Source organism: Talpa europaea (genome assembly GCF_964194135.1).
Source record: "Talpa europaea genome assembly, chromosome: X".
Lineage (NCBI taxonomy): Eukaryota > Metazoa > Chordata > Mammalia > Eulipotyphla > Talpidae > Talpa > Talpa europaea.
In genome coordinates this window covers 6,487,599-6,515,108 of record NC_140081.1, presented here as the reverse complement: position 1 = coordinate 6,515,108, position 27,510 = coordinate 6,487,599, and the positions used below count along the sequence as shown (strand labels likewise).

At 43.7% G+C, this 27,510-nt stretch overlaps 1 protein-coding gene across 2 annotated transcripts; it reads left to right on the top strand.

Moving 5' to 3' along the window:
* Positions 1-4,489: 4,489 nt before the first annotated feature.
* On the top strand, positions 4,490-25,007 carry ASB11 (ankyrin repeat and SOCS box containing 11; the record flags this gene model as incomplete). 2 transcript variants are annotated; one of them, XM_084258743.1, is made up of 7 exons in its annotated part: positions 4,490-4,679; positions 14,563-14,642; positions 17,709-17,816; positions 18,929-19,079; positions 21,716-21,850; positions 23,204-23,395; positions 24,883-25,007. In XM_084258743.1, the coding sequence occupies 7 exons, from the start codon at positions 4,499-4,501 to the stop codon at positions 25,005-25,007; spliced, it is 972 nt and encodes a 323-aa protein (XP_084114869.1). The 2 variants fall into 2 exon arrangements, with proteins under 2 accessions (XP_084114869.1, XP_084114868.1); XM_084258742.1 differs by lacking the exon at positions 4,490-4,679 and adding an exon at positions 5,546-5,663.
* Positions 25,008-27,510: the final 2,503 nt, after the last annotated feature.

Sequence of the window (27,510 nt, the reverse complement as noted above, 5' to 3'; positions counted from 1 at the left end):
GGCATTTTTTTGGCCAATTTTAAACGTTCTACCATTAATTAGACATTCACCAGATGTTTACAAGTTTTCTTTAGGGAATTACAACCGACTGTATGGACTATTCTAGGTCATGTTCATACACATTTGTTAGACATTTAAGTCATCTTCAACATTTATTGAGAACCCTCAGTAAGTGTTGCCTACGAGCGGCAGGTTTCTTGAGTAAGATGTTCTTTCTGTCAGTTACCAGCACGTTTCAAGCACTACTATGCTGTATAGAACATTGAACGAGGTACTTCCTGCTGTTAAGGACCAGGGGCGCATTTGCTCTTTGTTTACCACTCAGATGGCTCACTCCATCATAGTCATAGTTGACATGAAATGGTCAAAGAACCAACATGCCAAAAATGCTCATCCTTTTATGCCAGGAAGAAATGGCCGGCACTCCGAGACTGCTTCCATCCTGGTTTGCACGTTCTCCTTGTGAGGGCCTTCCCCTTCGATTGTGTTTATGAGAACACGTTTTGCTTTCTGAATACTAAGGACCGATACCACTGTTGATGATAGCGCAGAGACACCCTTTGCATCTTCTAGTGCATAATTTCGTCCTCTGTAAATGCCTTCGTGTTTTCCGAGCAGAATGTATGAGGTGTGCCATCTCAAATTCAGCTGCTACCCTACACTTTGATAGAAGTCATTTCCCTTCACTTGTGGCCTAGCTTGTGTCTGATAAGTATTGTCAGTGTGCAGAAGTCTCCACCCCAGAATGTGTTATTTATAGCAGATTGAGTCAGAATATTTTAGAGACAGTCTCTTTGTGAGTGGATGTTGTTAACTGTAATTGTTGCCCAGAGCCATGGGTTTTTAAACCCCAAATTATCCACATGCTATGTGTTATTCTTTCAACTTCTGAGAATGTCTTTTGTGATAAAGGACTGTGAAATCCAATGAAAGAGGCACTTGTTGTGGGTGCACTAGGTAGATTCTGGCAGTATTGTGATTCTGTGCAGGACTTTTTTGTTTTTTAATGACAACGTTCACCAAACTTCTTACTTCTTACAAAAGTATCTTAACATGCCTATTAACCACTTGCCACTGAAATATAAGAAATAGACTTGTGTTTTGTTTGTATCAAAACATAAATGCAAGAGTGCAGTTTTTTAAAACTAGAAGTGGGGGTTCTTTTGTTGAAGAAAAATGGACTAATCCAAATCACTAAATCTTAATGGGATTTTTATGCATAGGAACTGATTTATATGAATATGAAATAAACAGTGCCAATATTCATGAAACAGCAGGAAACTAACATTTGGTTTTACTTATTCACCAATTTTTAAAGGCAAACTAGGATTTTTGGGTGCATTTTTGTTTCTTAGCAAATTAGAGAAAAATTGTCATTTAATTTTTTTTATTTACTTCAGTTGGAAATGGTATTGAAAGTTGCTCTTGCATGTAACATAAATAATTTGAAAATTAAAGTTATTTCTCTTGTTTTTTTTCTTAACAGATGAAGGTAAATTTGCTTGTTCTAATAAAAATTCATTTTCAGCCTTCCTGGATACCTTAATTGTAACTGTCAGTGTTGCACTGGTCAATATGTGAAAACATATTGTTCTGCCCTGCTACTTAACTTTTATCTGAAAGTGAACTTGCAGTGATGAGGAATTTGCGAAAAATATATATTGCATTTTGAAGTTATTACAAGTAGCACATGTTAAACTGATTTATGAAAACATGCTACATGTCCAAAAATAAAGACCAAAATGATGTTTTGACAATTTTCTGAGTTTGTCTTGTTTTACGAATGGAATACAGGTATTCACTGCTTTTGAAAGTTCTTTTCCTAAATAAGCCCTTCCTTTTCCTGCACTCAGGTTGTCCTATGAGCCAGATGAATACATCTATAAACTACTACTGTGTATGTGAATTATGTAATTGTGCGTCCTGGCTTGTCAGCTATTTTAAGAGAAATTTGAATTTTGACTTCATTTACAGAATCGCAGCTTATCTCACCCCTTTTGTTGAAAACAGTGGGAGGTGGTCCCCTCGTTGATAGGTTCTAAGGGAGCTTCGACCAGAACTTGTTTTTGACAAAATTGAGCTATCTTAGATCTGTGCTTATTTTCGTGAAGTATTTTCAAAGGGCTGTGAAGCTCTGCATTCCGGAAAGAATATGGCTAGATGTTACATTGTATCCTATGGCTAGAATTTTTATGTGAAGGTCTGAAAATTAAAATCTGTAAGAATTAGATTTGTGTTCAGCAGTACTTTGAGGAATTGGTTCCCCTTTTCCTCCTCATTTATGTTTGGCTCCGGCCCAGTGGTTCTCACCGGGGTGTGGTTGTGTACGTGTGTGCGGGGCGGCTTCGGTCTGGCAGTAGGGACATCTAGTGATTCTTGCAACTGTTGGGAGTGGAGCATTGATATCAAGTGTGCACAGGTTAGGGATGTGCTAAATACCGTGCAAAGCTTTTGAACAAGCCCCCGCAACAAAGAATTATCTGGTCCAAAGTATCAATGGTGCCAAGGCTGAAAAGGCCTGGAACTGTAGATGATGTCATTGTCTGTATGAGACTCGAGTTGACTCCTTGTTCTGGTAACTTTTACGCCATCTCAAATGTATTGCTCACTGTAGAAGACAGTCTGTCAGAAATAGTGCACTAGCCATTTGAACCTTAAAAATGTTGAGCTGCTCGGCAAACTTTCCTGGTATGTAAAACATAAAAAGACAGCCACGTTTTAAGTGAAAATTACCCAAAACAAGATTGAATAAGGTTAGATAACATGTATATCAGTGGGCTGACAGCAGTAAGTGATCACCTCTTAGAGTACAATGGAAGAGACTGGAAAAGAGCTAAAATACTTGTGTTCATTTTCTTTTGTACATCGGTACTGTGGTGGGTAATCTACGCTTGGTAAAGTAAATGCTGTAGGTAAACAACCTGTCCTGAGAACGGAAACGATCTCAGTGTGCTGTGACACTTGGGAATGGATGTGATATGCATTGTGGCTCAAGGGGTCGGCCGCTGAACAGAGTACTGGGAAACAGTACTTACGTTGGTAGTCATTCATATTTTTTGCATGAAGCAGGTATTAGATAAGACTTGCTTAGTTTGCTCTTAAAGTTTTTATTTTGGCTTGTCTTTTACAATAGGTTGTATGCAGAAATTGAGACAGTCTAATATAGCCAAGAATGATAAAGGAGACCTAGATATTCCTAGGCGGGGAAATTTTAACTACCCTAGTTTCACTTGTGTTGCGCATTGCTGATACACGTCAAACAGTTTGGATAGAAGAGAGTATTGCCCAACTCGGAGTGGTCCTGAGTCAGAATTGGGTACTTCACTCAGAACCATCGTGTTCACCCATTTCATTATGATTCTTCCATGATTAAGGGTAATCCCCCACTTTCCAGTAAGGAGCACCCCCTTTACTGACACTTGAAATGCCAAGTGAGTGATCAGGAACTTTATTAGGGGACCCTGTAACCAGATGAAAGATGACAACAGGTGATCTAATGCTGCCACCTGGAGAGGACCCATAGTGGGCCTCTTATTAAACACTACCTTAGAGGAAATGGTCCTTTAAAACTACTCATGGTTTAGATTTGCGCTTTATTTTACAGAAACCTCAGAATGAAGAGAAAATGAAATGTTCCAGGGACTCGTACTTCCCACAAGAGTATAGTCTGTATTTGTACTTCTTTGTCCGTACCTCAAATAACTTGCTTTGTCTACATGGGGTCTGAGAAGTTTATCGTTCCAGTCCTACCTCTCATCATAATGTAAGCAAAATTGGGGTTTAGGAATGAAAGAAGGTGTGGACATGAAGACTATTTATTAAATAACATAGTATGAAATGTAGGTTTAGAACTACTGGGTATTTCGGGTTAGAAAGAGCACCTGCACCCCTATGTTTATAGCAGCACTATTCACAATAGCTAAGCAACCCAAATGCCCAAAAATAGATGACTGGATCAAGAAGAGGTGGTACATATACACCATGGAATATTACTCAGCAATCAAAAAAGATAAACACATGCAATTTGCAGCAACATGGATGGCGCTGGAAGGGATCATGCTCAGCGAAATAAGCCAGAAAGGAAAAGACAAATACCGGATGGTCTCACTCATAGCAGGAATCTAGAAAACCTAAATAAGGGACCAGGAAAAAGAATAACTATAAGAAAGAAAATATCAAAATCAACAAACAACTATGAACCAGAGATACTCTGGGGGGGGGGGGGTGCAGGAAAAGGAGGGCTTGGGGTCAAAATAAGGGGGTTGTAATTGGGGAATATAAAAATAAAATTAAAAAAAAAGAAGTTTCTTCAGTTCTAATATTGCCATGAGTGTCCGCGCATACAATTGCCAAATCACAGTCAGCTTAGAGTCTACACACGGAGTTCTCCGTAACAGGAGCACGAAGGGCTAGAGGTTTTAAATAGATATCATATGATACCAATTATAACTCGGTGCAAGTTTGCAATCTTGAGCACCTAAACAGAGTGTCAGCCAAAATGGAGGACGGTCCTGTTTTCTATGGCTTTAAAAACATTTTTATTACAATGTTTGCTACTTTTTTTTTCTTCAAGCTCTTAATTAAGGTGTTTTTGGCACTCCTAACCCATTTCTATATCGTCAAAGGAAATAGAAAAGAAGCAGCTAGGATAGCAGAAGAGATCTATGGTGGAATTTCAGGTAAAAATATATGAATTTATTTCCAATACCCCCCAAAACCCCGGTAATTCACAGGAGGCATGTTTCTAGAAGGTTTTTACATTTATAGTTTAGTTTTTTGGGGTAGTTTTTTTTAAAAAAAATTTAAAGTAGCAATGTGATGTTGATCATAGTAGTTGGTGAAGGATTTTCAGCTTTAATTTTTATAAGTTGGTAGTTCTATTAGCAACCATCATCTAAGAAGTAAATAGTGATTAGATTCTAAGAGTATTTTGAGAAACCTCATTTCTACCAACCAAAGGAATAATTGTATAAGGGTTATTTAATATTTTTAGCCAAATGTTAACAATGTATTCTAACAAGACTATTTCCTCAGGAAATAGAATGACCGATACCTTTGATTTAAAGCAGCAAATTGTGACATATTTTAGTGCTGTCATTTACAATTCGAATTGATTAGTTATTTGTCCCAGTGAGGAAAATCCTTCACTAAACCTATTTACACAGCGCCCTGCAAAGCGCGAAAACAAAGGTTATTGTTATAGGAAGCACCAACATTAGGGTAAAATCTCGTGTTTTATAGAAATTCATGTGCATGCAAGATGCTACAAAAGTGAGTCAGATATCCTTGTTATGCTGGGATTGTCACTTGATAGAGAAGTATTTGTTCATAAACAGAGTTGAGAATTCCCTATGTATTTTTAGTATTCTTAGGGGTTCCAGGATTACATCATTCTTTATCTAGTATCCGTTTCAGCCAATCTTGCATCCAAGATTCTCTTTCAAAATACTTATACTATGTGATTCCAATACACTAGACAACTTTGAAGACATTAGACAACAGCTGTCTTACCCAAAGAAATAAGACCTAAAGACGAGGCGTCCGAATGCTGCAGTTAGCTGGGGAAAATGAGAAGAGTCTTGACGTTTCAGAAGGTGTCGGGAGGCCTGGACTGTGGAAGGCAGTTTCTTTTGGGGATTACATTTGTCACACATTTCAGGGAGGTATGTGGCCTTAGACTGGTGTGTTTTTGTTTTTATATGTTTCTCTTTAGTTTCAAGTTAAACAAGGTCTGAAAAGCTGTTTTCTAATTTAACATGTAAATAAATCTTTGCCAGGGCCTTCTGGAAGTTTTAGTAACATAGTTTGGATGTTCGCCTGGATTTATCATCCTCATGGTTTAAATTAGGTCAAGGCTAACCAAGTCAATATTGGTAAGAGTGTGTTAAAATGTTTTCTCCAGCTACTAGTGTGCATTCTTTGTTTTTGTCTTTTTTTTAAAAAAGATTTATTTATTTATGCATACAAGAACTGGGGTACAGGCCAGAGGTGTGTGTGTGGGTGGGGGGGTGAGAGCATTCACCAGAGACAGAATGGGGAACAGAACAGGCAGACTGACTGAAATACACTGCTTGAGGGGAGCAGCGGGCGAGTCAGGAGAGGTCTGCTGGGCCATGTGGGTTGCTCCCTGGCCAGCTGGGGATCGATATCTTCATAGATTGCGTCTAAACCCCTTGCACCACCAGGGAGGCCCTGTTTTTGTCTTCTTAATGAAATGCACTCTTGAAAAGCTTTTCTAATAGTCAAAACCTATGTTAAGCATGGTTTGAATTAAAATCTGGAGCCATAATACAAATCTCTTAAATAGAGCTTTTTCATTCTTTAGCTCAACTGTCTTTACTTACTCAAATTCTTAGGATGATACTCATTTAATTTGCAGGTAGCGGTGTTACAAGGTCAAAATTGTGTTTTTCAATTTTCCTTAACAAGATACGGCAGGAGAAGAGTGCAGTCAATTTCTTGGCTTTGTTTCCTGTCTGTATAGAGGTAGATGTACATACATATCTATATGTCTATATGTGTGTATGGACACATATACCCACACACGTAGAATAAAGAGTATATTCAGATTTGGTAAATAAGGCTTTCTAGAATAACATAAGTATTAATATGCCAGAAACAGTGGTGTTCACATGATTCTAACTGCGTTTTTGGGGACACCATTAATAGTCAGATACTATGTACTGAAGGTAGACATCAAAAATTAAGAAAATTTTTTGTAATTAGACAAGCAATTACCTTTGCAGCTAACAGGTCAGACAGATATATGGGGGGAAATAAGTGACATTTAATTAGTAAGTTAGTGGGCCGCCCTGGTGGCGCAGGCCGTTGAGCACCGCACTGTGAAGCTGTCTGCAGTCTCTGCAGTGCGGGTTCAATCCCGGCCGGCCAGTGAGAATCCCACATGGCGCGGCAGACCTCTCCTGTCTCGCCTGCTGCTCCCCACAGCAGTGTATTTTCGTTGGCTGCCTGTTCTGCTCCCTGCTCTGCCTCTGGTGAACCCTCTCACCCTCTCCGCGCCTGTGGCCTGTATCCCAGCTCTTGTATAAAAATAAATAAATCTTTAAAAAAAGTAATTACTAAATTAGCAGTTGGCTTACAAAGTTGCACCCAAAGGTTATTTTTCTTGATTTGATGGCATATTATGTTTTATAAACTATCACCACTGCCGTGAAAAATGAAGGCAAGGCAGTATAAAACTCAGGGCAGAGCTGAGTGGCACAGGCCGCAGGCACTAGCTCTTTGGGAAGCTGTAGCACCACACCCCTCATTAAGTATCTTCATTTTTTTTTTTTTTGGGCTATTATGTCTTTGGAACTTTTTTGTTTTGAAATTTCATATTCTGAAAAACATTGTTCCATATTCTTTGTGGTTTAAACTATTACATTTGTAGATGACTCATCAGTATTGAGTCAAACGATGGTTGACTGTTTTGATTTTTCGGACTTTTTTATGTGTTGTTAAGAAAGTATCTGTATCTTCAAGTTGGGAGCTGTCATTGGTCCTCGGATTGCATTTAAGGGCACCACGTGGATGTCCAGATCTTGTGTTGAGCTTGTAGGTATTTCTATAGAGGGATGTGGTATATGATTTGCAACCTTTGCTAATTTAGTCCCATTTGAAGCTCTGCTTAGTACCATGACTCTACTTAGTCATCAGACTTGATGGGAATAAAGTGTAGATATAGACTGAGAAGCTGTTATCCGCAGCCCTGGGCCAGATGTGCCCCAGGATCAGGAGTTTGGGGGTAGTGGGAAGAGGACACCTTATGTAGGCTGTCACACAGCGCTCCTCCCCTCCCTGGGCATTTTGATATTTCCATAGTGAAGGTGCAAATATTCACACGAAGGGAAATTCCAAATAAGCGTAATAAATTGATGAACCTGAGTCCTGACCGTGTTTTGCTGCCAAAGGAGTTTGTATCAAACTTGGAAAAAGCTGGTTTTCCGAATTTGCAGGATTTTACAATGGCAGATAGGAATGTGACCTTTTTTAAAAAAAAAAATGGCTGTTTTAAGTCTAATTAACTTAACTAGCTAAGTGGTTCTAATTGTTACACTTAAACTCAGTTGTCTTCGTGGCTGTAAAATCAAAGGACTGACTTGCCTTGGTGGCCACACCTCTGCTGACTCATCCTCCTGACTCCTCCTCCCTGTCCTTCCCTTTGGACAGGATTTTCCTGTCTTTGGCCCTTTCTTGCCCAGCCCTCTACTTAGCCTCGTTCAGTGGCACCGGTTGTCTCCTCAAGCCTTGGCACAAGCTTCCTCTGACTGGTTACCTAACTCAGGTGCCTGCTGGCTTTCCCCAGCTAGCCAACCAGTCCTCTGCAGGGTCGCTGTTGCCCACCCCACCTGCCCCCCTAGTCTGCTGGTCCTCCTGAAGCCACAGGAGCCCTCTTCCTAACACACTGTGAAGAGACACCCCCTGTTTCCTCTGACTGGTTACCTAACTCAGGTGCCTGCTGGCTTTCCCCAGCTAGCCAACCAGTCCTCTGCAGGGTCGCTGTTGCCCACCCCACCTGCCCCCCTAGTCTGCTGGTCCTCCTGAAGCCACAGGAGCCCTCTTCCTAACACACTGTGAAGAGACACCCCCTGTTTCCTCTCCAGACAGGGACTGAGCATCCTGCAGCATGTGCATTTTAGCTCACTGTTATTCTCATATTTTAGATAACTCGGGGAGTGACTCTCCTGGGGTTAGGCCCATTTACCTTTGTTTTCCTTAAAATATCATTTGTCGTACTAGGCTCTCGCCTGTATTTAAGTTCAAAATTGAAATTCCTTTTGACTTTTCTTTGATCAGTGCTCCAGAAGATTCTGCTTCATATGATTTGGGGGACTTGAGTGAAGAGAATCATGTATGCTAGAGATTATAACCAGTTCGTTGGTAGTTTTTTTTTTTTTTAAACCCATAATATCAAATACTTAGTAGAATCAGGAAGGGTAGTAATTGCAAATTTTAAAAAATAATAATTGATTTTTCATCTTGAATACTTAGAACTCAGGCAACTGTATTCCATCTGAACCAATTGTGTTATTGAAATCTGTGATTTTATGGGCAGAAGAGCTAAAAAGAAACTTCTCTGAAGAGGAAATGCAAATGGCCAACAGGCATATGAAAAAATGTTCAACATCACTTGTCATCAGGGAAATGCAAATCAAAACTACCATGAGATACCATCTTACACCAGTGAGAATGGCACATATTAAAAAAACTAGCAACAACAAATGTTGGCGAGGGTGTGGAGAAAAAGGAACTCTTCTGCACTGTTGGTGGGAGTGCAAAATGGTCCAACCACTGTGGAGAGCTGTGTGGAGATTTCTGGACCTACTAAACATAGAGCTTCCATATGATCCAGCAATTCCACTCCTAGGTATTTACCCAAAGGACACAGAAACATCAATTCCAAAGAACACCTGCACCCCTATGTTTATAGCAGCACTGTTTACAATAGCTAAGCTTTGGAAACAACCCAAATGCCCAAAAATAGATGACTGGAGCAAGAAGATGTGGTACATATACACCATGGAATATTACTCAGCATTCAAAAAAGATAAACACATGCAATTTGCAGCAACATGGATGGCGCTGGAAGGGATCATGCTCAGCGAAATAAGCCAAAAAGAAAAAGAAAAATACCGGATGGTCTCACTCATAGCAGGAATCTAGAAAACTTAAATAAGGGACCAGGAAAATGAATATAAGAAAGTGAAAATCAAAATCAACAAAAAACTATGAACCAGAGACACTTTTAGGGGGGCGGGGGCGGGAGGGGAGGGATTGGGGTCAGAATGGGGGGGCTGCAATTGTATGGGGAATATAACAATAAAATTTATAAAAAAAAAAACATTATCAATGATTTTGGCTCAGAAAAAAAAAAAAAAGAAATCTGTGATTTTAGAAGTTGTTACGAAATTGTTATTCAAAGAGCCCGAAAACTAGAAATATGAATGACATTCTGAGAAAAAGTCACAGGGGGAATGAGAAAGGACTGGAACACTTTCCGCCCACCTCATCAGGAGCAAGTAGACATATTTGTGGAGAAAATATCTTCATACTGTGCTCGCAGCCCTGTGACACAGGCAGTCCGCCAAATAACTAAAAATAAACTGCCTTCGAAGAGAACGATCGATTCCTACTTAAGCATTCGTTTATTTGGAGAGCTCAGTTGCATATTTCCTGAAAGGAATGGAAAAAGTCCCTCGCTGCCAAATAACTTTTAGCCTACAATTAGCTCCAATTTGCAAAACAACAGTGGGAAGCATGAGAGACTGCGTGCTGGCAATAAGAATCTAAAACCACACCAGCCCACCCTGGTGGGGATTCTGGAAAGGGGGTTTGTGGGAAAAGCCTTCAAGGTCCTCTGAAGCAAGGGCTGAAAGCTGTGACTGGAAAGTTACTGCCCTGAGAGTGGCTTTGTGTCCAGTTGGGAAACAAAAGCGTTTCCACACAGAAGGTGATGCAACGGGTCTCTTTCACGCTGTGTCTGGAGGTGAAGAGGAGGTAGTCAGGCTGTCTCCTGAGGAAACCTACCGGGACAGGCAGATTTTAGATCCGGTCACTCTTCCAACCCAAGCAGCCTGTGTTGTGAAGCCTCCCAAACTTGGATTTCAGTCCCATTTCTGCCACCATCTAGAAGCGAGACCTCTTCATGAAATGGTGCGCGTCCCTTCCCTCCTGTCTTGAGAGCCAAGGGATGGGGCTCCATACAAGTTTGGATAAAGGGCGCACCTGGAAGGAGGGGAGCCTGGCATTTTCGCTCATGTTGCAGTCTGCTCAGGCAGACAGCTTCCTGAGCTGCCCCGGTGCTCCTCGAACGAGAGGAAAGAATTGGAAGACTGTGGTGAGGGAGAGGCCCAGGATGACTCACTGTTGCCTCTTTCTGGTGGATTGGAAATGGCCCCACCAGCTTGCAGAGACCTCAGAAGTGTGGGGTGGGAGGTGGGGATGTCAGAGGATGCTGTCTTGATGGGGGGACCCTAGGAGAAGTGACCAAATGCCGGTGCCTGGGCAAGGGGCCTGGCAGTGAGCCCTGGTGCAGGGGCAGGCTGGCAGAACTGGAGTGAGCCTGCCGTCGAGACCAAGCCAGCAGCACTGACCACCCTACTGACCTCTTCCAGCGAGCGAGGGCGACATCTCCCCTGCAGCGACATCTCCTCTCTGCTGCGGCTTCTCCCCTCTCTGCAGAGTTGGCCCCTGAACAAGTAATGTGGGGACCTGTGTGCAGAACACACGGATCTGCCGCTAGCTGCTCGGAGGGCCATAACCAGCCCTGCGTGGGTGATGTCAGTCTAGACCAGGGCACAAACCCTAAGCAAACAGGGAAAGTTTCACAAACCAACCTCACTCAGGTCCCGGCTCCCAAGAGTGAGAAACTGCCTCTGTCAGCACAGTTCCTGCTGTGCCCCCGTCCCATCAGCCCCCCGCCCTTTTGTGACTTCTAATCCCAAGGTGAGTTCAGCTTCCTTGTGCTCTCAACAGCTGGAATCCCACAGCACATGCTCTTTTGTGTCTCACTTCCTTCGACCCACATGAGGTTTGTGGGGTCCAGCCAGGCTGTGTGGACGGGGTGGGTGTTACAGGACTGATGAGTAGAAAGAGGACGAAGATGAGTTAAGGGCTCTGCTTCCCTGGAGAAAAGGAGACACCACCCCCCACTTGGAGGCAGGCTTTAGGAATGATGCGGCCATTTCGGTTGATATTCTAAGTCAATAATAGGTTGACACTTAAATCTTGCTCTTACATTTGAATCATCAAGTACGTCTCGGACCTCCAGGCGACTCGGGGGGGTCTGGCTGTCCTTAGAACAAAAGACTGTTTGCCGCCCGCAGTGGTTGGGGACTGAGCTGGTCTCCATGGGTCACCTGTGGGTGGAGAAGGTCCCTGCAACCCTAGTGCCAGCGTCCAGTTTCAAGAGCGATTAGGCCACAGGACCACGAGTCTGATGCTCGCTTCATACCGAGTGAGGTGGAGATGTACTCGCAGGAACCCGGGGCTGACCAATGGCGGATTCCGTGCCTACATCGTCCCACCTCATGCAAATTATAAATGTTCGGGAGACTTATTTATTTATTTAAAGATTTATTTATTTATTTATACAAGCACTGGGTACAGTCAGAAGTGCAGGAGGGTGAGAGAATTCACCAGAGCCAGAACGGGGAGCAGAACAGGCAGACTGACGAAGTACACTGCTGAGGGGAGCAGCGGGCGGCAGGAGAGGTCTGCGCGCCATGTGGGACCCTCGCTGGAGGCCGGGGATCGAACCGGTGCTGCAGAGGCTGCGGACAGCTTCGCAGCCCAGCGCTCAACCTCTGCGCCACCAGGGGAGGCCCTTTTTGGGAGATTTAAAATGACCCCACTCATCAACTTTTAACTGATCCAGGAACAAGGGGAGCTACAGATGATATATTTTCATGTTAAAATGGTATCTGTTTTCCCTACTCAGGTCAGGAGTATGCAGTTGCCATCTGTGTATACACATTTTTTATTTGGGAGCTAAGTTCTAAAAAACGACAAGAGCAGTACCAAGATTCCCACTTCTCTTCACCCAGAAACCTCTTTCATGTTTACGCAGCTGTGCTAACGACGTGCTTGGTAGCCAGAAGATCCAACCCAGTGCACGTCGTCACCTTAGATGTGTCTGCTCACCCTCCTTCAACCTGGAACAGTTCCTCAGCCCCTCCTTGAGCGGGTTCCAGAAGAATGTACCTCCGCCTCAGTGGGTTCACAGTGTCCTCATGATTAGATCTGGGCTATGCCTCGGAGCAGGAATCTCACAGAAGCCATCGTGTGTTCTTTCCATCCAGCTCGCTCCGGGAGTACATGGTGTTGCTCATCGCGTTCCGTCCCACGTCCCACGGCACACTCTGTTCATCGCCTCTGAAGTTAACTTTGATCTCTTGGGGAAGGGGGTGTCTACAATTTTGTTCTGCTGTAAAATTACCCCCGCTCCCTTGATAGTTAATAATTATTTGGTGGGGAGATAATTTGACATAAATTCTATTTCTTCATTTCTCAATTGGCATTCTATGGGGAAGAGTGTTCTCTTCTTGCTATTTATATATTCGTTTATATCAGTGAGGTCTTAGGGATCCCATTTTATTTGCTAGGATGTACTATCTCTTACTACCATTATTTATTTTGATGTGCAAATTCTCTGATATTTGGCGAAGCCCCTTCAGACCAGCTTCTGTGTCTTTTTGACATTGTTTATTGAGCACTTCTTTACTTTCTGGCAAGATGCCTGAGCCGTATCTCATGTTTTGCCTGAATCAGCCCCCTGGAATCAGGGATTTCTGCAAGGAGCCCTGGTTTAGGTTTTCCCAGTGCTGGTGCTCCAGTTTCCGCCCAACACTGCACAGTCCGTTCTAGCTTCTCCCTTTTTCATAGCTCAAAGGACTAGAGAAGATGAAATTTGAGTTTCAAGGTAAGAAGACATTTTATGGAAATGTCTTTAGTCCTGAGCCTCATCCACTGGAAAGTCCATGCTCTCCTTGAGGCTTCGGGCTATGTCAAGTTCCCTTGCTTCCGTCTTTGGCCTGGTTGAGGCCCAGGCTGCAGGTGTGGGGAATGTGGAACACCATCAATCCAGATTGCATGGCCCGCTATTCAGTGTAGGAAAAGCACAGTTACCATCGAAGAATTGCCTACAGCTTACACACTGGAGCAGGTTTTCTTCCAAAGCAAATGATTGCCCTTTGGCTTATTTACTAGAGGGTTACTTCTCAAATGCCCACTTAAGCTGGTAAGTCTTGTTTACTGAAAAGAAAAGTAAGACACTTTGTAAGACAGTTCTGAGGCTGCCGCCAGAGCATTGCCCGACCATGTGTATTTACTAATAATCACAAATGGCTTGAGGACCTAACACCACCCACCGGTGCTTTCGTGACGCGCCGAGAGGCCAGAGCACGGGCCCAACACTGGGCTCTTGTGCCCCCGTCTTAGAGGTCGCTCAGGTGTATTCAGAGTCTTGCTCGTTTGGGCATAGAAAGCCGTGGGACTCCACTGGCTCCAGGCCCAGCCATCACTCTCAAGTGCCCACAAAACAAGTTTTGGAGGATTATGTCACTTTTCAAATAACCTCCTGCATTATGATAATAGATGTGCTTCGCTACCAAAGCGAAGCTGCCAATTCCGTGGGGCCTTCAGAACGAAACTCTGCCCTGCTCCACTCGCATTTCCTCATGATGGAAGGATGTCAACTCTTAGGTGGAGGTGAGCAGAGAGGCAGGGAGGGGAGTGACGGAAGTGGGGAAGTTCACGAACCAGTTTTGCCTTCATGTTGCCTTATTTAGAGCTGTCAGGTTCAAGCACTGAGCAGTGTTTATTTGAACTGAATCTATGGCTGACTTAAAGGGCCTCTGGGCCAGGGAAGTTGTTTATGCTTCCTCTCAGACTAATAGGCTGGCTGGGCGCTCAGGGGCCTCTCACCCTGTCAGGGGCCAAGGAGAGAGCCTGATGGGGCTCCCCTCTTTCCCCAAACCTCCTGTCACAGTGGGTGGGCAGCATGAACAAGCTGCGGAAGCAGATTCCAGACCTTGACACCAAACTTGATTTGTGTTTCAGACTGCTGGGCTGACCGATCCCCGCTTCATGAAGCCGCAGCCCAGGGACGCTTACTGGCCCTTAAAACTTTAATTGCTCAAGTAAGTAAATGGGAGACTCGCTCCTTTGTGCTTCTGCGATAATCAGGCTTCACTCTTGTCAGCTACGACCGTAGCTGAGGACTTGCCTGTCTCCTCTGGGTCCCAGCCAGGCCCTTCTAGGCCTCTATTGTATTTCTTCCTCCTGCCTGTCCTTTCTTGGGGGGGTGGCTGGTCTTCAGTTCCATCCTTCCCTTCCTGGGCCTTCCTTTACCTCATGGAAAGTCTCCCTGTGAGGGGGTGGGGAATGCCCTCAAATTTATGTTCACTAACTCACCTTATACTCTCCCAATCTGCCTTAGTAATGGCAGTCCTGAAATTGCATTAGTCAACTATTGCTGTGTAATAGATCACCTCAAAACATGGTCATCAAAAACAATAGTATCACAGTTTCTGTGGAGCAAGTTGCAGCTTGGCTGGGTGGTTCTGGCTCAGTCTCCCGCGGGCCGCAAAATATTGGCCAAGCTTCAGTTGGCTCATAGCTCGAATGTGGAGGATCTGCTTTCGATCTTACTCACACGGCTGTTGCCAGATTCACTTCCTCACCACACGGGCCCCCACAGGGCTGCGTCATGAGATGGCAGCTGGCTTCCCCCGGAGAGAGGATGAGACGTCACAGTCTCTTTATAACCTAATTTCTGAAGTGACAACCCGTTAGATGTGAGTTGAAAAACTCTAGCACACCCTCCAGGGGTGGGGACTACATGGGTGAGCCAATGCAGGCATAGCTCGTTTAATTGGCTCCCAAAGATATTGTCTATTTTACAGATGGCAACCCTACATTAAGCACGTCTTCAGCGCCAATTTTTGACCAGGCTCAGATGATGCTTAGCATTTTTTAGAAATAAATTTTTTTAAATGAAGCCTATACATTGTTTTTTTAAAACATCATGCTATTGCCCACTTAATAGACTACTGTACAGTGTAGACAACTCATATATGCTGACTGCGAAGCCACAAAATTTGTGACTCTTTTTATTGCAATACTTGATTTGTGTGGTGCCCTGGCCGCCACCTCGAACTGTGTCTACGGTGTGCCTGCACCAGGAATCAAGGGTCACTGGGAACCGTCTTAGAGGTCCTCCACCCAGTGAGCCAATCTTTCAAGAGCCAGCATTAAAATAGGCTGAGAGCTGGGTAAACTTGCCTCATTTGGGAAGACTGAGTAAAGTCTTGGCTATTAAGGTTACTTGATTTTTAAGCCTGTCTCCCTGGCATCTTGAATAATAAAGAGTGGCTTCTTAAATACTTCTGCAGTGGATGAAAGAAAGCATGCATGAGTCGTTTGCTCTGCTTTAGGGTCTCCATGTTTGCAGAAGCGATGAGTCATTATGTCCTTTGCCACATCCTACCTACCGCCACACTTTTCCACTGTTTGGAATTGAAGCAACTGGACTCACTGCTCTGTGTGATTTTTTTTGCTGTCTCCTTTCTGAATTGTGTTACTTCTTAAGAAAGTAGAGACAAAAGGAGAACAGCAAAGCTCAAATGGCCTCCAGCCCTGGTAATGTTGCGGGGTGATTGATTTTTAGGTCCTTAAAATTTGATGTGATTATTTTTATGTGAGGTTTTTTTTTTTTTTAAAGATTTATTTATTTATTTATACAAGCACTGGGCACAGTCAGAAGCGCGGGAGGGTGAGCGAATTCACCAGAGCCAGAGCGGGGAGCAGAACAGGCAGAAGGACCGAAGTACACTGCTGAGGGGAGCAGCGGGCGGCAGGAGAGGTCTGCGCACCATGTGGGACCCTCCTCCCGGTGGCTGGGGAGCAGCTGGGGATGGAACCGGCGCTGCAGAGGCTGCCCCGGCAGCTTCGCAACCCAGCGCTCAACCGCTGCGCCACCGGGGAGCCCCGATGTGATTATTTTTTATATGTAATATGTTGTCATAGTTCACGAGTTAAAATGATACAAAAAGTACACAGTAAAGTGGTTCACACCTACCTCTTCCCTCCAGCCCTCCCACCTCATTACTCTCATTAGTATTTTTACAGACTTAAACGTTTTAACAAACTCTTTGGGAATAATTTTCAAGAAGAGTCGCAAAGATAGTACAGAGCGTTGGGCACATCCTTTACCGAACCCCCTTTATGTTAATATTTTGACACTACTCAAATAACATTGCTGCTACACTATTCACTAAACTACAGATTACAGGGATTTCACCAATTTTTCCACTGATGTCCTTTTTGTCTTGCAGAATCTAGTCCTCGATGCCACGTTACATTTAGCATTTCTTTGTGTCTGACTAGACGTCATAAGCATTGGTTTCTGTAGTCTGCTTAATGTCGGAGGAGCGTTCTTGATGAAGAAGTCCAGCCTTTTCCTACTATATCCCCACTTCGTCACCCTCACACTAGCTAAAAATTTAATGTCCTATTTTTTTTTTTTTGCTTTATTTCGCATTAAGATAGTGTGGTGTGCTGTAAGACATTGAACTAAAGCTCAGAAGTTCCTGATTACCACGCTGGCTGTGACTGACAACCGGGGAGAGCCTCAAGTCTTAGTAGTAATTTGAACTTTCTCATCACTGTGAAGGTGACTCCTTTGGCCAGGTTTTCAGGGCTGCCTAGCGTGACGTTTCCATAATTCCTGGGATTCTGTGTTTGCACTGATCAAATTTTTTTCTAGTACGTTGCTGCCATCTTGTGGACTGGTCTGTTTCTTATTTTCTTGAAATCACATATGGGAAAAGAACAGGGAAAAGACTTTCCTGATTCTGTTGGATACCCAATTTGATAGATTTAATACAGCTTTAGAGTAGTGGCCTCATGTTCAGGACGTGGAAAGGAATGGGCCTACGGTGCAGAGAGAGGCCCTCAGGTGGAGGGACAGGCAACAGGGGGCTTCCGGGCGATCGGCCACAGCAGGAGTGTGGTCAGCACCAGGGGCGTCTGGCAGGAGTTGGCACTTAGGATTTGGGGTTCATGTACTAAGTTTTGGAAGCCTTCAGCAGGTCAGTTAGGAGGCAGGGAGTCAGAAGCAGATCTCCTAATTCCTTTTGTCCACCAGCATTGCTTTCATTCCTATTGCTCTTATAGCCTTTAACCCCCTTCTCACCAAATTATAGGGTGTGAACGTGAACCTTGTGACAATCAATCGGGTCTCCTCTCTCCACGAAGCATGCCTTGGAGGTCACGTGGCCTGTGCAAAAGCCTTGCTGGAAAACGGAGCCCACGTGAGTGCTGCCCCACCCACACGGGCCTGGCTGCCCAGAGGCCACTGCTAAGGTCTAAAAACAGGAGGTGGAGGAGGATGGGTGTGCTGGGGGTGGCGGGGGTGGGGGGGGCATACTCTGAAGAGTATGAATCTCTGAATCATATGCAATGTTGTCAGCCAGTGGCCTCCTTCTAGAAAAGAATGCAGTTTTAAAAAGTGACTAGCTTCTAAAATATGAAACAACACACAAACATCATGCTAGCTTAAAAGGAGACATTGTTATAAAAACGTAAGTCAAGTAAGTGAAGTTTAAAGATTCTGTTGTCTTTATTCAACACTTCATGAAGTGGTTAGCATCCAGTTTAGGTGATAGAAAGCAGCACCCAGAAGCTGTACAAATGAAAGACTTTTACAGGGAGCAGGAACTAGGAAGTGATACCTGATGAAAACGTAGCTTGGTTACTGGGAGGTCATTTTCCTTTAGGGCAAGGCCGAGAGCTGTCAGGTGGAGCCTCCTGCTGATCAGGTGGGTCCTGCTTGGTAGGTTGAAGTACATTTCCGTTTCTGGGGGAAATCGAAGCTGTAATTAGGCTAAACCTTGGTTTGGCGACAAAGGACTTGGCATGCCAACTCCATCTGGGGACTGTTGTCTTGTTTTTAACAACTTGAACTAAAGTGCTTTGAAAACTGACCTTGGAAAATTGATAGAAAAACTTTAAAGAGAGCACATTTTAAAAGCATGACATTAAAAACACAATTTCTTTAGGAGTCACTGCTGGCATGGGCAGTTTAATATGGGTGATAGTAAACTAAGAAGATTTGTGGCAAGAAAGACAGAACTGTGGGGAATTGTTGGGGAGACTTTACAAGGGTAGATGTTCAGACCTTAGGCTAACTGGTTTTCTAGTATTTCTGGTTCCTATCATGTTTGTCCATGACTGAGGAGGAAGAGGACCCCATTCTATATTAATGGAAAGTGGAAATTGTTGTCGCAAATGTTTGTTCCGTGCTCACTGAGTTCCAGGCAACATTCTGAGTGTCTAGATTTCTCCAGGCACCTGCATAGGAACGCACACTTGGAGACAGTGGTAGAGAAATAGCAAATCCTTGGGCTCTCCTTCTCATCATTAGGTCAATGGAGTGACTGTTCATGGAGCCACACCCCTCTTCAATGCTTGCCGCAGCGGCAGCACTGCTTGTGTCAACTTGCTCCTGGGATTTGGAGCCAAGGCCCAGCTCCAGGCGCACCTGAACTCACCCATCCACGAAGCAGTGAAGAGAGGTAAGCGAGCCATTGCATTGCTCACGAAGCATTGGTGGGCTCGGTCCACCTGAGCCATCAATGGTACAGTGTCGCCGTGGAAGCACCACCCAGATCTTCGCCTGTAGCCTGTGTGACTTCCAAATCCTGTGGCATTCACTCCAGTTTGCCGAAACCTTCAGGAAGTACCCGGGATTGGAGATGGGAGGAAAGGGGTATGGAACAGGTGCTTCTAACCTGTCCCATTTCCTGGGGACAGTCTCTGCGCAGGCCTTTCTGGAGGGTTTCCAGCTCTTTGCTGGTATTTTGATGGCACTGGATGCAGCCTTTATGTCTTTGCCCTTACTAGAAAAGAACGGCACAGCGCACCCCCCAAAGCCCATAAAACACTAGCTGCTAACATGTGATGAAAGTATCTCGAAGTCAAGACTGCTAGTATCTCTAATGGAAAAGTAAACAGGATGACTCTGAGTTGATGTCTTTAAATTAAGGTTCATGGTTATTGAGAAAAAAAGTTGCAACTTTAAAAATCCACATGGTGGAAACCTTAAATCCTGTGTTCTAGTTACTTTTGAAACAAGGGAAAGGAGTACCTTTAAGGGATTTTAAAACTATGTACTTAGGCTAGATAGGAGCAAGAAGATGCCATTGAAAGGTCAAGGCCATTTGTCAAAGGTCACACCCAAAGGGCAACATTTCTTTGTGTCCCAGCAGTGGAATTACTCTTATGGTGAGATCAGAAATATAATGGCGAGGTTACAGTGCTCTAGCAGAGATCTTTGCTGGTCTAACTGGGGGTGAAAGTCTTTATTTCAAAAGGCAATCATGAAAGATTTGCCCCAGGTTATTCAGCAAGTCTCTTGGTAAGTTTTCAATAGTGGATGACTTTAAATGATACCGAAGACCCAAATCTCAATGTATCAATGCTTTTGATTTCATATACATATGGAATAAACTTTTATTGATAAATAATGGATGTTGGTCATTTCCTAAACTGCAAGTAAGTTCTTTAAATTTAGGGTAGGCAGTGAAAAATGGATGAATTTGGGAATTGGTTTGAATTATTTAAGTAATTCTGCAGTGCTTGGACGGTTGTTATTGCTGTCATAAACACATGAGTTCACGTGTCTATACATATTTTTCTGTATCATAAAAACTTTTTTTAACACCTTTTTTTTAAAAAGATTTATTTATTTATACAAGCACTGGGTACAGTCAGAATCGCGGGAGGGTGAGAGAATTCACCAGAGCCAGAGCCGGGAGCAGAGCAGGCAGAAGGACTGAAGTACACTGCTGAGGGGAGCAGCGGGCACGGCAGGAGAGGTCTGCGCGCCATGTGGGACCCTTGCCAGTGGCCAGGGATCAAACTGTCGCTGCAGAGGCTACGGGCAGCTTCACAGCCCAGCGCTCAACTGCTGCACCACCAGGGGTGCCCCATATAAACATTTTAGCTACCAACATCCACAGAATAAATTAACAAATTCATTTTATTTTAGATACTATTACGTGTTAGTCTTGATTTTTAATATTCAATTTTTTAACCTGAGAATACTTCAATTTAATGTAAAGTAAACTAGGCTCAGTAAACTAGGCTCAAACTGGGCTCAGTTTCTTCTTCTGGAAAAAAGAAAGGCAAGATTTATTAAAAAATGTTTATTGACTCCCTATACTTGCCAGTGTACAGATTAAATATCATTTCTGGATTCTTATAGCTCTAAAGCTCTATGAATAAATTGGGTCCATTTGAATCAATAATCCAAGTATAATATTTACTTCTGTGAACAAATACTTTGACCCCACAAAATCCTTGTTTGTACATTTTAATGCATATTGATACTAATCCAAAATTTGTGATAAATCCAGCAGGCTGGAGATGAAGCTTATTTTTATGTTATCTATAAAGAAAAGGTTGGTTAAGTTAATTAGCGATGATAAATTTTTATTATTTATTAAATTTCATATATTTTTACATCATTTTTCATTTTTGCACAATTTTTGCATTTTCATCTTGTATAGAACATACTTAAATACCTTTCAGATGTCTCCTTGAGACACTTAAATCTTCAAAGAGAACAGATAGTTTACATTTGCTCTTGAACCAATCTTTCATATGTGGTGTATTCATCAAGGCATCTATTCCTTGGGCGGCCTGTTTGAGGAGTATGCTTGCTTGCACAGTTCTTAGTAATCACTGCTTCTGAAAGGTATTTAAGTATGTCCTATACTTGAGGCTATTAGTTCTCATAGATATCTTCCAGGTTAGCAAAATAAGGGTTTTACAGCCAATCTTCTATACAGGGATTGGAGCCCTGACTTTTGGGGTAATGCTAGGGTGAGTCATTTACCCCTCTGAGCCTTATAGCCTCCATCTGTAGGCTGGTGTCTTCGTGCTGGAAAGTGATTTCAGCTATGCTGCGTGGAGCCCCTAGCTTAGCTGGAGGTACCTCAAAGGCTGCAAAGCAGAGTGTAGGAGAAAGCAGCATGGGCACACTGTGCCTTTAGTGATTTTATTTTGGGGATTTATACGTAAGATTTCAAAATAAAATTCTATCCCTCCCAAAATCTAGGCTATCAAAAGTCCATTTCAGATCAGCCGTCCTATAGTTCTAGGAACAGTCCGTGTTTCCCTTATGTGAGCCTGTCTTCTGTTCCCCCAGGGCATAGAGAGTGTATGGAGATTCTGCTGGCGAATAATGTTAACATCGACCAAGAAGTGCCTCAGCTTGGAACGCCTCTGTATGTGGCCTGCACCTACCAGAGAGTAGACTGTGTGAAGAAACTTCTAGAATTAGGTAACGTCCAGAAATCTTTTCTTGGGAAGACTCCATTAATTTTGATTGATTTTCCATGACTTCAAAGATAAGTTCTCGTCAAGTTGAATAAAATTCTGACAGCATTTGACATTTGTTTAAAACAGAACTTCTCCTGAGAAATGAGTATGTGTTTGACTTCCTTGGATGCTGGCTCCGTTTACCTGGTATGGTTCTCCTGGGTGTTCTCGAGAGACAGCAAAAGTCTTTTTTCCCTTAAGTCCTAGGAGGAAAACATGGATTTCACTGACTCTTTTTGAGTCACATGCCCATCTCTGAATCAATTGTAGTGGCCAAGGGAATACAACGCACTGATTGACTTAGGGTTAGATTGCAGCAACACACCCCCGTTACTGGGCTTCAGGGGAAATGTGTGAACTGGCCACCCCAGGGTGTGGTTCCCTTGAGTCAGATCTCAGTGTGATTGTTGGGAGGATGGGGGTGGTGAAAACAACATGCATCTGCCATACTTACTTGAGGGCAATCCTGCGAAGTTACTTAGTCTTTTTTTTTTTTTTTTTCATTCTAAAAGGCACATAAAGGAACTGAGAATCCAAACCACAGTCAGATATCTTGAACTGCTATTTGGTTAAAGATTCCAAGCTTAGCATGGCCGTGAAGGTGGAGTTGGTAATGAGAGCTTTTCCATAAGAACTTTAATCTCTTTGATCTTGTTGGTCTTTTTTTTTTTAAGATTTATTTATTTATACAAGAGCTGGTGTACAGGTCAGAGGCGTGGGAGGGTGAGAGGATTCACCAGAGACAGAGCAGGGAGCAGAGCAGGCAGACGGACCAAAAGCACTGCTGAGGGAAGCTGCGGGCGAGGCAGGAAAGGTCTGCCATGCCATGTGGATATCTCCCTGGCCAGCTGGGACTCGAAGCCATGCTGCAGAGGCTGCGGACAGCTTCACAACACAGCGCTCAACCCGCTGCACCACCGGGGAAACCCTTTTTGGTCTTTCTTATCCCCCATCATCTACTCTCTGCAGCAGTTCAGCCTTTTTTGAACCCCAAATAATGGAACACCAAGTAAACTTAGCTTTGTCCTTGTCAAAAACCAAAATAACCGTGTAAAAGGAGCTGCACGCATTTTTGTGTCCAATAGGAAAGGAAAGCACATATTTAAAATGACTACACTATTCATTTTTTCTCATCAAAATATTTTGAAACAGTCTTAGTAAGTGCTACTGAGGTTCTAGGCTTAAGGCACAAGTTGTCAAGGCTGGGTGGAGTATGGCCTGACATGCTGTGCCGTTACCTGTAGCTGCTGTATTTCAGGCTCACAGCACTTCTGCACTAACCTCCTGTTGGCTCGTGGCCCTCTGCTTTGTTCAGGAGCCAGCGTTGATCACGGTCAGTGGCTGGACACACCCCTCCATGCTGCCGCCCGCCAGTCCAGCGTGGAAATCATCCACCTGCTAGCCGACTATGGGGCCAGCCTGACGTGCCGAAACGCGCAGGGCAAAAATGCACTGGATGTGGCGGCGCCCAAGAGCAGTGTGGAGCAGGCACTCTTACTCCGGGAAGGTAAGGAAGGGCTGGTGTGGGTGGCTTCTGGACACACCTGCTTTCTCTCCTTCCTGTCTCTTCCCTGGGGGGTTCTGACCTTTAGCCTTCTCTCCTGAGTGGGGGCGGCATTGTGGGAGAGGCCAGTCCCAGCATCACTGAGATGGGATGTTACACACTGTGCAGGAGCTCTGGGGTAGAACCCTAGGCTGTACGCCCCCCCAGGCTTACAGATGATGCTGACACTGCTGATCTGAGGCCACACTTGCAGTGCCGTTGGTCTAGATTATTCCCGAAGTCCATGTCATGAGTCATTGTTCTTTTATTTCAATCTCCACTTGAAGAATTATAAGCTTCCTTCCCAGCTCTCCATTTACAAATACCAGGTACTTTCTAACTATTAGCTGAGAATATGGCTATACTAGCTATGACAGTTCCTCTTCTCATCCCTCAGAAATGTTTCCAGGCCCAGGATTTGTATTTCTTATAGGCATGTTCTCGTGTCCTCCATCTTCATAAATATAGCTGCTTGTTCTAGAAAGACAACGCCGGCTATGTCAGAGTTCACACTCGGCAAGCTGGACAGCTTGTTGCTTTACTGTTTTCTAGAGGGACTTTAGTTGGGAAGCAGGTAGGGAAGCCTTCCATTCTTATTTCGTAGGACTTGAACTAAGGGTGATTGTTTGTTCCTCCAGGTAGCTTTCTGCCATGTGGTTGTACCTGGCAATATTGACGCAGGCGTTATCAGGCTATTGCATACGCAGACACCACTTCTCCTGGATGCTGTTACGATAGGAGTTTCTTGAAAAGGAAAACTTTGTGTAGTCTGGTTATTACCTAGATCTATGTGAAAAGTTCTTTATTGAGATAGTCAGGTGAGGAAATGCTGGGACATTGCACATGCCCCCCTATAACCAGTATTGCAGCCAGAAGCTCATTCAGGGTCAAATAGGGTCTAAATGGGACCCTTGTGAGCATGGAGGGCCCCTCTGAGTGTGAGGGGAAACCTATTGGGCACAGCCTCATGAGCAGCCACGGCCAGGAGGCCCGGGAGCCCAGCGCCCTCCTAACACTGCCTCTGTGATCCTGCAGGCCACCGTCCTGCAGCCACATGCCTGGCTGCAGCCTTGCTCTGTAGCTGTCTCCTGTGTGCTCAGTGCAGCCGGAGGTTTTCCCCTCAGCCAGCACATCACACCCATGGGTGTACGAATGCCACATTAGCTTCAAACCACACACCTCATTCCTGACTTGCTTCTGATTTGCTTCCTTCGATAGCCGTATATAATTTCCATTGGAGGATCAAATTAAAGAAACGTGCCCGGTCCAGAGGGCCACGTTGCCATCCCTTGTGTGTATTTAGCACCTGCTACCTCATTCTGGAGTTCCCATACAGATCCAGCTTGTCTTAAGCTTTTGGAAAGAGTCAGCCTCTTCCAGTCCTTTGATCTCCCGTTCACGGCACCCCAGCACACCAGCATGAGGGTCACACCACCTCTCTTTCTTCTCAGGCCCGCCTACTCTTTCCCAGCTCTGCCGCCTGTGTGTCCGGAAGTGCTTGGGCCGAGCTTGTCATCAAAGTGTCCACGAGCTGCACCTGCCAGAGCCCCTGGAGAGATTCCTCCTGTACCGATAGTCCCACTTGTCCATGGAAAGATACCTTGGAAATAATCAGGTTGTTGCCTGCTGTAGCCAACCCCCAGTATAGACACCCAACAGCTAGACTTTCAGTATCTTCAAATGAGCTAAGCCAGTCAGAGTAAATTCCTGATAAACCGTATGCTTGTTGAGTGAAACCACCAGTTAGGTTACTGTTCTCACTAACCAAGGGGCAACCAGAAACCTTTTCATTTTTCACCTCTTGTTAAGAAACTGTAAAACATTAACTGTCAAGTAGAGTGAAAATAATCAGCAACTGTTGATGATTCATGATCTTCTATTACGTAAAGGTCAACATTCTTCATATATAGATACGTGTAAATCTGAGTGAATAAGATAATGATGAATATAAATATTCTGACATGTGTTCCTGTTCTAATTCCTTCCTCCTCCCCTTTCTTCTTTCCTTCTGTGAATAAATCTCTGCTATAATTCTGATTTCCCAGTCTTTTTTTATATGTATCTATATAAGCCAAATACTTTGAAGACTTCATAGTTAATTGAGATTTCTTTACTGACATCGTGGTTGACAAGAGAGATATTGGAAGAGATTAGCTCACCCAAAGGCTGAGGTTTCTTGCTTATCACTTCTGATATTACATGCTGCTCTTCAAAGGAAATCATTCTAGTTTCGAGCAACACTGGGGGCTCCCAACTACTGAACCCACAGACTCCGTTGGGTGAAGATTGCTACCCAGGCATCCATCAGCTTCCTTTCAAAGACAGGAGCCTCAGGGATTTTGAAAACATGACATAGTGATGCCAGTCACCAAGGTGGGTTCAAAGCTGTGTCAGTATCATTTTTGCGAGGGGGGGCCCAAAATAAGCACAGGGGTGTACTCAAAAAGCAGCGTTCTCCTCCCTGGCTCTCTTCTCCTCCCCCCTTCTTCCTGCTAACCACCTCTCCTCTGTCAGCCGCCCTCCCCTCCTTCTTGGGAATTTAGAAAATGGAAATTGGATGGATTTTAAATGATTGTAAGTACTACTTGATGGTTCAGTGACCGGTAATGTTAGCTTCTAAAGAGAATGTTTTTATTACTTGATCCTAAGATTCATTTCAGACACTTCCCCCCACTGTTTCTCAACTTTTGATTCTCAACTGGGGACAATTTCACCCTACTTCCAGTCCCCACTAGGGAACATTTGGCAAAGAATAGAAACATTTTGGTGGGGGGGGGGTGGAGTGGGGGGGGTGGAGTGGGGGGGGGCACGTAGTAGGGAGGTGAAGGGGGTGATGAATGGGTTGCTACTGACATCTAGTGGGTGGTGGTCAGAGTTGCAGCTAATCATCCTACAGTGGACAGGGTAGCTCCACACAGCAAAGAATTGTTGGTTTCAAATTATCAATAGTGCTGAGATCGAGAAGCACTGTTCTAAGCCTGTGGTATTAAGTAGAGAAGCTACTTAGACACTTGTGGCTCATGAACACATGAAATGTGCCTAATTGAGATGTGCTGTAAAAATAAAATACACATATTTTGAAAATCCATTTAAAAAAAAAGGATGTGAAGTAGTTCCTAAAGATTCTACTGTTGAGTATACTTTGAAATGGCATTTTGAATATATTAGGCTAGAAGATACCTCCATCTCTGAGATATCTGAAATATATAAACTCCTGAAGAGTTTTTTTTGTAAATTGCCTAGGAAGGCAATTTTTATAAATCTTGGGGAAGGCAGGGGGTATTACAGAATCCATGGAAGGAAGTACAATTCAGTCTGCTCCAAATATTAATCTCAGGTGATACATACATTTCAACATCCAAAGAGTTCACCTACACATCAGTAAGAATAACATAGTTTTGCTAATAGGAAATCTAGCAAGAAGAATGACAAAAAGCTTTAAGAAAGGAGGCACACAATAATATAGCCATAAGAAAAGTCCTAAAGATGGACAATGGGCTGAGAGAGGATAGACATGAAAAAGGGCAAGGAACCACTTCACCATCTTACAAGGAAAGTTCAAAGAGAAAAGAGTGAAAGAATTTATCATAGAACATTCTGGAATTGGAGACTTTCTCTCTTCAAAGTTTTCTCAAGTGCATTTTTTTGGTCAACCCACATTTTTTTTTTTATAAATTTTATTTTTATATTCCCCATACAATTGCAACCCCCCCATTCTGACCCCAATCCCTCCCCTCCCGCCCCCCACCCCCCAAAAAGTGTCTCTGGTTCATAGTTTTTTGTTGATTTTGATTTTCACTTTCTTATAGTTATTCATTTCCCTGGTCCCTTATTTAAGTTTTCTAGATTCCTGCTATGAGTGAGACCATCCGGTATTTTTCTTTTTCTTTTTGGCTTATTTCGCTGAGCATGATCCCTTCCAGCGCCATCCATATTGCTGCAAATGGCATGTGTTTATCTTTTTTGAATGCTGAGTAATATTCCATGGTATATATGTACCACATCTTCTTGATCCAGTCATCTATTTTTGGGCATTTGGGGTGTTTCCAAAGCTTAGCTATTGTAAACAGTGCTGCTAT